Raw genomic sequence first — 9,812 nt, forward strand, 5'->3', positions numbered from 1 at the left:
GGTATGTATTCTAGTTTAATTAATCGCTTAATTGAATTGTAATTTACATGTCCTAAGCGACCATGCCAGACATTTGAACACTCAAGCAAATAAGCAGAACTAGAACTTTCATTATTCATTTTGTTTGTCACCATTACATTCAATTTGAACATGCCATTCAAGGCATATCCTTTTCCCACAAACATACCATTTTTGGACAAAACAAACTTGTCCAACTCAAACACTAGCTTAAAACCAAATTGGTTCAACAAACCACCCAACACTAGATTCTTACGAAGTTCAGGAACATACAGAACATCCCTAAGCTTCACTTCTTTCCCCGAAGTCATTTTTAGAATGACATCACCAACACCTTTGATATCCGCGGTAGCTGCATTTCCCATGTAGAGCTTTTCACCATCTTCAAATTCTTTGTAGGTGTTGAAAACACTTTTGTCATGACACACATGACGAGTAGCTCCCGTGTCAATCCACCACTCCTTTGAATTTGTATTCATGAGATTCACTTCAGAAACCATAGCCGTCAAATCAGTTATCATGGCCACCAACTCCATGTTATCATTCACCATGTTTGCTTGACGGTTTTCCCTCTTAGGTTGAGGGCACTCTGAAGCCTTGTGACCCGGTTGGCCACAGTTGTAGCACTTGAACTTCTTCTTGAAAGTTCCTGCCTTGGGGCCTAGGTTTTTGCCCTTTGCTTTCCCTTTGTGAGGTCCCTTGCCTTTGCTTTTGGAAGTTTGACCAGCTTCCACCATATGAACCTTAGAAGATTCAACTTCACTGCCTTTCTTCAAGGCCATTCTATTGTCTTCTTCAATGCGAAGACACACCACCAGTTCCTCCACAGACATCTCCTTTCGCGTATGCTTAAGGTAATTTTTGAAGTCTATCCAACCAGGAGGAAGCTTTTCGACCATTGATGAAACTTGGAATGATTCATTAAGATCCATCCCTTCTGCATTGTTATCATGTATGATGACCTGAAGGTCTTGGACTTGACTCATAACAGATTTCGAGTCAACCATTTTGTACTCCAAGAATTTAGCAACAACATGCTTCTTAGTTCTGGCATCTTCTGTCTTATACTTCCTTTCCAATGACTCCCATAGTTCCTTAGCAGTTGCAACTTTACAATAAACATTGTAAAGTGCATCTGTTAGCCCATTCAACACATAATTGCGGCACAGAAATTCAGAATGCTTCCATGCATCCACTGCAGTCACATATTGAGCATCAGCCTGCCCCTCAGCAATTACAGGAGCAGTTTTTGTTAGGAACCGAGCCAGGTTCAAGGTGGTCAAGTAGAACAACATCTTCTGTTGCCACCTCTTGAAGTTCAGACCAGAAAAATTTTCAGGTCTTTCAGCATGATTAGCCATGATGTTTGGAACCGGTGCATTTGGGTTCACAGCAGGGGTAGCACCAACAGCAGGAGTTCCAGTACCAACGGAAGTTGCAGACATTCTGAAAGAATCGTAACCATAATGAAATAAATTATTACAGGAAGAAAAAAAATCAATACAAACTCGATTTTAGAATAGAAGAACAGAAAACGAAAGTATTAGAACAAATAATAGAATATGTTTAAGACTGTTAGTATAAGGTCTTCGTTTTCGTCCCTGAAAGGTTCCTGTAAAGAAAGATTAGATACAAACGATGTGGTTGAGGCTCGAGCTGGACTCGATTCCCTTAAACAGATTCGTCGTCTGTTCCTAGGGTACAACAACCTAAACAGTATCGTGTACTGCCGGATATCACCACTTGCCTGAATAAATCGCCGGAAGCAGGAGAGCAGAGAAGGAAGAGGAAGAAGAGTAGTTTCATTCGTATGTCTGAATGAGAAGACAAGGTCTTCTTTTATAGTTGAATTGCAAAACGGAAACAAATCACTAATTGATTGAGCGTTTAATGAATGTCATTAATTACGCAATCAATACATCCGTTATAGAATTCAAAAATAGGGACCAAAACTGTAGTGCGCGCCCGAGTTTTCGGAGCTGCATTCGTGTCCGCAGGTCGCGCCCATGCACGAGTTCGGTGTTTTTGGTCTACGGAACCAAGATTTGCTCCCCCCTGCGCGCGGGTAGGAATTGTAGCATAACCATAGACACAAGCTTGTAAGCCTTCATTGCAATGAAGCTTATAAACCTTGTTGAGTTTGGTCTCTCTACCAATGTGGGACTCATTCCCACATTCCTCTCTTTTGCTAAACTTATTCTCAAATACCCATCTTTGAGTATCGATATCTCATTCACTTATACTCTATTTTGGACATATAATATATCGTTTCAAAGTCCTGATGGAGGAGAACACAAACCCACTTAGAGTTCATTATATATACAACGTATGTATATATTTATATATGTCCAAAGTTAGTAAAAAATATAAATATTTTTACTAAATTTCCAACAGCCATATCCCAAACAAATCATGATTGACAATTTTAGTTTTTCACTTCTACATTATGTTTTCTTGTATTTTATTTTTATATTTATTATATCAATTATAATGTATGTTACTTGAACTTCATTATGTTTTTATAACTTTTGGACTTACTAATGTTTAGTAAAAATCATTGGATGAAGTTTATAATTTTGATTGTATTTGATTTTTTATATTTAGCAGGTATCAGTGAACCGAACCGTGATTACCCGCCTTTATACGGTTCGATTCGATTCGTTTTTTTTCCAATTCGATTTGGTTTCGGTTAGTACACATGAGGTACCCGCCTCATGGTGACGGTTCACAATTGTATTACTATCCGAACTGAACCGTCCCGTTAACACCCCTAGACACCACACCCTCTGGCGTGGTGCAAGGAAGGTGAGGGAGGGCGTAGCCATGTCCTACTCTTCTTTCTCATCTCTCTTATGTTCTTTAGGAATATTAGGACTTTGTACAATATAAATCATTGCATATAAGGTCATCCAGAGTATCCACCACTAACTACTAATGTGGTGGATGTCACATCATCTCCACATACAACCATTAATAGTTGGTTTGCCTACCACTAAAACATTATTCCACATCATTTTTTTAATTAAAATTAAATCAAAAATACAACAAAGAACATAGATTTTTTTAAACTAGTTTTTTATTCATTAAAAAAGACTTCAATAATAATAATAAAAGACGAGAATAAAAAAAATACAAAAAACATAAAAATTTCAAACATGAAAAAGATTAATCTTTGTTCATGTTGTTTTCGTGCAAATGCTCTGCTTCTCGAAGATTGAAACACGTTTCACTGTTACGAATTTCAACAACTCTTGCTAAAAATTCAGTCGTTCCGGATAGGAACTCTTGAACCGGGTTACCTACATCGTTCGCATTATACATGCAAATCGCTTGACATTCATGTTCAATAATCATATCATGCATTATAATACATGTGTAGACTATGCGTTTTATTCTATCTATATCCCAGAGTCGTGTAGCGTATTTCACTACATGTCATGTCTGCTTGAGGACTCCAAATGCTCTCTCTATATCATTTCTAGCAAATTCATGTTGTTTTGTTAACAAGTTTGCCTTTTCAGTTCAAGGTACCAAGTATGCTTTCATAAAGGTAGCGTAATTTGGGTATATCCTATCACAAATGTAGTAACCATATTTGTACAAATGCTCATTCACCGAGAATGGCATATTACAGTCGTTTTTAGACCTTACAACTCCAAAGAACAAATATCATATCCACAAATCATGCGATGCAATAGCTTCTAGTTTTATAATCGGGTCACCTATATTACCTCAAGTAAATTGACCGCGCCCCATAGTTGGACATTTTTCCCACACCATATGTGTACAATCAAGGTTACCCATCATTCCTAGAAATCAATGTCTCTCTTCATGTGCCAAATACAATCTTTCAATATCACGAGTAGTAGGTTTGCGCAAATATTCTTAGTAAAAAACCTTATACATATATGTGCAAAAATAATCTACATACTCAATTGCGGTCGTCTTAGATATTTTCAGGTACTCATCTGATGCATCAAAGGCTACACTGTATTCTAAATATCTAAGTGCAGCTGCACATTTATGTACTGTACTAATGCTCATTCTACCTCTAGCATCTTATTTTTGTTTAAAATAATCATATCGTGCCTCTAAAACATTACTAATACGTAAAAATAATGTCATATTCAGACGTAAATGACGTTCGAATGTCGCATCTTTATAAAGACAATTATCGGAAAAATAATCACATACCAATAATTTATGTGCAATTTGGCGATCTCGATAGACAACTGCTCTTTTACACCTAACATCCATATGTTCGTCATTGTTTATGTGTTGCACAATATTAAAGAACGTTGACATAAAATTTTTATCATATCAAAATTTATAAAAAAAAATCCATCTATGTGATATTTTAGAGAGTATAAAAGAAAAAAGAATGGTTTGAAAATATGATGATAGAATATTGTATTTATATAAGCAAAATTTATTTAAAAAAAACATGTGTTTGAGCGTTCAACGGTCCCTTCCTTCTCATTCTCATTGGTCGTGCTCGTCCATCCTCTCCACCGCAATTCTCCACAACAACAACAACGAACCACAAAAGATCGGGATGATGTCCGTTGTCATGCACTCGTGCTTCGTGCCAAGGGGGACAAGGGAACCCTTGTAAAGGGTACTCTTAATGGTTTAATAGAAACTAAAAAGGTTGAGCTGCAGTCATATTAGAAAAAAAATTGGTATTAAAACTAAAAAATATCTTGTAAATAAATAAAATATTAAATAGAAGTTAAAATTATCGTACAAAAAAAATAAAAAGAAAATTGAAGTGGGATGGTTGCCTAAAAATTATATGGAACTGGTGTAGTGATCCTGTTAACTTGATCAAGAACATCAAGGGCCTCACCCCTGCTCCTCACCATCCGGAGAAACAATTCCCTCACCTGCATCTGCAACGGCATTAACCCATCCTCCATTCTCCGGCATATCTCACCCATCTCCACCACTTGCGCCGCCACTTCCTCCGCCTTCTCCTCCTCTACTGGGAATGTAAACCCGTCTGCAAATTCCACCAAATTCTGCCCCAATTTCTCCAGTCTCTGTGTCTCCTCCAACAACCCACTCCGTCCTTTCTTCTCCTTCTTCTTCCAGTCCTCTGCAATCTTTTCTTGCAGCCCGTTCATCGGATGTGCCCACGGAAATTGCTTCGGTATCTGCGAATGAGCCCCCAGCCCTGTCCTTTCTTGACATGGAATCGCCGCCACCATGGCCCACATCACGAAAACCAAAACGGAGCTCATTAAGTAAACAGGTACGACCAAACCCGTCGGCTCGCCGCCGCGTGGCGCTGCCAGATTCGAGGACATGGCCTGGATTTGCTTGGAGGCTGACCATGACTTAGCGAATGAATAGGATAACGATCTTAGGTTTCCGATTGTTTCCTGATCTTTCGACGCTGCGTATTTTCCGCTGTGATGGTGGTTCTCCTTGTCGTCGATGGCAATCGACGATAATAACGTATCCAATGCCTTTTTTGCCCTTTTGACGTTCCCTTCTCCGATTGGTCGTTGCTGAAGAGAATCAACGGCAATCTGGGCGAGCTTCTGCCAATGTAGAAGCAAATCAATTCCATGAGTAATCGCATTGCAGATATCTAGAGCTTTAACCGACCGATCAAGGTGCTCCGGGATAAGGCGGTCGAGTGGGGATTTAGCGAAGGTGGCAGGGTCACGGCCCATGATGACAACCGCCTTGAATTCCGCCTCGCAGCATAGAAATGCGTCAAGAAGCTTACGAAACCAGGCGATGGATAAGAGTGTCTCCGGCGGATCACCGGGGGCTGCGTCTTCTGTGGGAAGGTGGAAGAGTTCGGTGAGGCGGTCGGCGACGTGTTTCTGAAATTGTTCGAGGTCTTCGACCTCATGCTCGTAGGCTACTTGATTTCGGCGGATGCTTATACGGTTGAGGAAAGATCCTTGGTTGTCCGTCGGCGGCATTGTTGCAGGTGTGTTCTTGATACCGGAAAATTTGTAATTGAAGAAAGGATAAAAGAGGTCATTGAGGGAGAGGAAAATACGGTGGATATGAATGGTACTGCTGCATCGCAAAATTACGCACTTGTTTTAATTTTATTTAATTACTTTAATTTAACTAGCTTTTTATCTTAGTTTCGTTGAAAAAAAAAAAAAAAAAAAAAAGGTTGGATGTTATTGAAGGAAAAAAAAAAAAGGTTTAGTTTAAAACAGAAGGATAATGACTTGATAGGGTAAGATATTTTTGAATTATATACATTTAGTCTTTATTTTTGTTTCTTGTAAAATAAACCTTTATACTTTATTAATATGTACACATTAGGTCCTTTTCACCGGATTCTACAGGTTTGTTGACGTAGAAGGGTTTATTTTACCAAAAAAAAAGAATAAGGACTAAATGTGTACATTTCAAAAACTATCTTACCCTATCAAGTCATTTTCCTTTTCTTGTATTTTGTTGAAATGAAATACCCAAGTGATATCCATATATCCACAACAAGATTTTTCCAACTTTTATTCATCATGAAAAAGAGGGAGAACCCCGATCTCCGACGACTCCATTTTGTGTTCCTACACATCATTGGTAGCAAGGAGGAATGATGGCAAAAACAACAAGATCGAAGGGGAGACAGGATAAAGTAGAGACAGTAGTTGGCTGTGCGGAGCTGCTCTGGTAGCCCCCTCGTCGATTCTTTTTCTTTTTCTGGCAACATATCTCAAAGATGGAGGCAAAGAGAGACAGATCGGAGAAACACAACAGGTAATGGGTGTTTGGTTGTTGTTGTTCGACCGGAAGGAAGAGAGACGAGAAAGAGAAGGGTCGCCGCCCTTTTCTTGTTGCTGGAGGATCACCCACCTCAAGTGACTAAGCTAATTAATTGCTATTTAGTGCCACTTGTGCTTCCACATCAGCAAAACCTGTAGAATCCGATGAAAATGACCTAATGTGTACATATTAATAAAGTATAAGGGTTTATTTTACAAAAAAAAAAGAATAAGGACTAAATGTGTACATTTCAGAAAGTATCTTACCCTCTCAAGTCATTTTCCCTAAAAGAAAATTCGTATATGACCGGTATACCAGGTATAGCCGGTCACAAGAACTGCATTGTTACAAAAAATAAAGTATAAGGGTTTATATTACAAGAAAAAAAGAATAAGGACTAAATATGTATATTTCAAAAAGTATCTTACCCTATTAAGTCATTATCCTTAAAACAGACTCCATTGAATTTCGTGTCAAACAGTCCCTCGTAGAAAAGAAAATTACCAAAAAGTTACATGTGCTATATTGTTTTCTTTACGTATTGATTAAAAGGTTTTATCATTATAAAAATTATTTTAAAAAGTTTCATTTTCATAATTTTCGGGATTAATCGGTTAAAAAAACTAAAACTGGGATTCGAAGGGTCTTTTATCCCTCGTTTGATCGAACAAATACCCACACACACTCCTTTCCTTCTGCTTTCTGACCTCTATGATTGAACAAAACCAAAAAAAACTATTGTTCCATTTTTTTTTATGTAAACGTACATATCAACAAAATATTATGTTATGCTAATTTCAATGTTTTTATGAACCTATGAAAAGAAATAAAAAGAGCCAAGCAATAAATAGATGAACATGTACCTACTTCTACGACAAACCATGTAAAGTCTCCAGATCTGATGTAGAGTACGAACTATATTGTTCTCCTTTATCTTCTACTAGGTTACAACCTGTGGAAACCACAAGGTAAAAAAAATTAATATTGATGATTAAATATAATATTGAAAAATCAAATATTTATAAAAATTTATTAAAATAGTTTATTAAAAATATAATACGTAAAAAGTTATTTCATAAATAATAATGTATAAATGTATATTAAACTTATAACAAATAATTAATTAAAACGTTTATATATTGTATATTTAATTTTTAAATATGAATGCAACACTTTCATACGTATCAATTAAAATATATAATTTAATAGAATATGTTGTATAAAGGAAATATTAATATAAGATATGGTACTTCTACAAATGAATTGGAAAACCATTAGTGTTATCAGAATACATTGTTGTGAAAATTTTACATTAATTGTAAATTTTTATCTAAATTTTTGTGAAAAATTGTTTTATAGTGACCATTTATGACAATTAAGATATTAAAACAGGAACTATATATGTAAATTATATAAATCATTTTATCAATAAAAATGGTTTGTTTTTCAATGATTGAATCGTTATATCGTTTTTAAGGTTACAATAGAAAAAGTATTTATACAACGCAAAAAACTAACAAAATGCTCCATTACTGCAAGATGAAATTCACACTTAATTATTGTATATTTTCTTTTGATTTCAGCATTAGTCTGAGTACTGGGTTTTTTCAATATAGTTTTATCAAAAAACAATGTTTACTATTATTAGGCAGACACATCATGTTTTTGATTGAAAACACCACCATTTCCTTTCAGGTAACATTTCTTGAAATGAAATGGAGTTTCACTTTGTTCCAAACTCCACCATCATAATTTTATTATGAAAATTTAGGAACCTGATGACTATAGCTACTTGGAAAGTGTGTCGTAATGCTCTTTTTAACATACTTTAGGAAGTTAGTTTTACTCCCAGAAGCTAAATGAGCATACATCAATTAATCAATATAGGTGTAGATAGAACAAAGAGAATAACAGTAAAAAAAATAACAAAAAAAGTTAAAAACATTTATTTATGAACCCATTTTACATTGTTAAGCATTAAGACTTACTAAGTCATAACAAGCCCATGAAAAGTTGCAAAAGGAGTACATAGCCAAGCTACATCAAGTCATTAGCTAGTAAAAAAGCACAACTTGTTTTGCATCATCATCATAAGAAAAGAGTCAACAAATCAAAATGATTGCTTCTTTCTTGGCATTCCTTCCACTAATTCTTCCTACAAGAAGAAAATTTAGATTATGTTCTACTATCGGGAAAAAAAATGTCAAATAACATTAACTAACGACATAATATTAAGTTATTAACCAATACTTTTAGAGTGGATAAAAAATTAACTGCTATAAACAAAATAATTAAAATCTAAGTGTCTGTTGGGGGTATTTTGGACTTAGTCTGTTGGGGGTATTTTGGACAGTTTCAAGCAAAAAGGAAACAAAATCATAATAAAAAAAACAGTAAATTTAAATCATTATTCAATTCCATTTTTGCTCAACCAATTCCGTATTATCAACATGTCATGTAAGAACCTCCTAAAATAAAAAAGAAACAATCTATACGGAATTGTGATAAATTTTTTTTTGCCCATTTGAAGATAATGAAAAATGAATATACCGTGAAATGAGTCTTCTCACCTCAACTTCCTAAACCAAGCAACTTTCATAAGAAAAAAAACCTTTTTCATCTATTCTTTTCCCTCTAAGGTAAAGTTTCATATTGCCAATGAACATCTCAATGTCATTGACAAAAGAGCTTGTATTTTTATATGATTCTTATAAAATTCCTGAAAAATGAGCCTAAAATTGTGTAAGAATAAGAATATAGTTGTACAAAAATACAAAAGTTAATACATACTTACCATCCTTTAGGAATCACTGACCACATCTACATTGGGCAAAATTGTGTAAGAATAAGAATATAGTTGTATCAGAGCCTTGGTTTGAGGGATTCGGGCACACTCTCGGGTGTGTCTGAACTCAAACTAAGGACTTGGTATGAAAATTTTCAAAAGTAAAATTATTTTATAAAAGAAGTCTGAAAAGAGAAAAGAACTTTGAAAAGAACAAGGTGTGTGATGCGTGCAATCAGCCGAGCTCAAGTAAGTCTTCCCCAAGATA

The 9,812-nt window shown here is 35.6% G+C and overlaps 1 protein-coding gene across 1 annotated transcript; it reads right to left on the reverse strand.

The window, feature by feature from the left end:
• Positions 1 to 4,673: 4,673 nt before the first annotated feature.
• Positions 4,674 to 6,056, reverse strand: LOC145091496 (protein ROH1A-like). The gene has a single exon (XM_079029232.1). The coding sequence runs from the start codon at positions 5,955 to 5,957 to the stop codon at positions 4,803 to 4,805; it is 1,155 nt and encodes a 384-aa protein (XP_078885358.1). The 5' UTR covers positions 5,958 to 6,056; the 3' UTR covers positions 4,674 to 4,802.
• Positions 6,057 to 9,812: the final 3,756 nt, after the last annotated feature.

The sequence above is a fragment of the Lactuca serriola genome, chromosome 3, assembly GCF_051521515.1.
Source record: "Lactuca serriola cultivar US96UC23 chromosome 3, Lser_US96UC23_V15, whole genome shotgun sequence".
Taxonomy (NCBI): domain Eukaryota; kingdom Viridiplantae; phylum Streptophyta; class Magnoliopsida; order Asterales; family Asteraceae; genus Lactuca; species Lactuca serriola.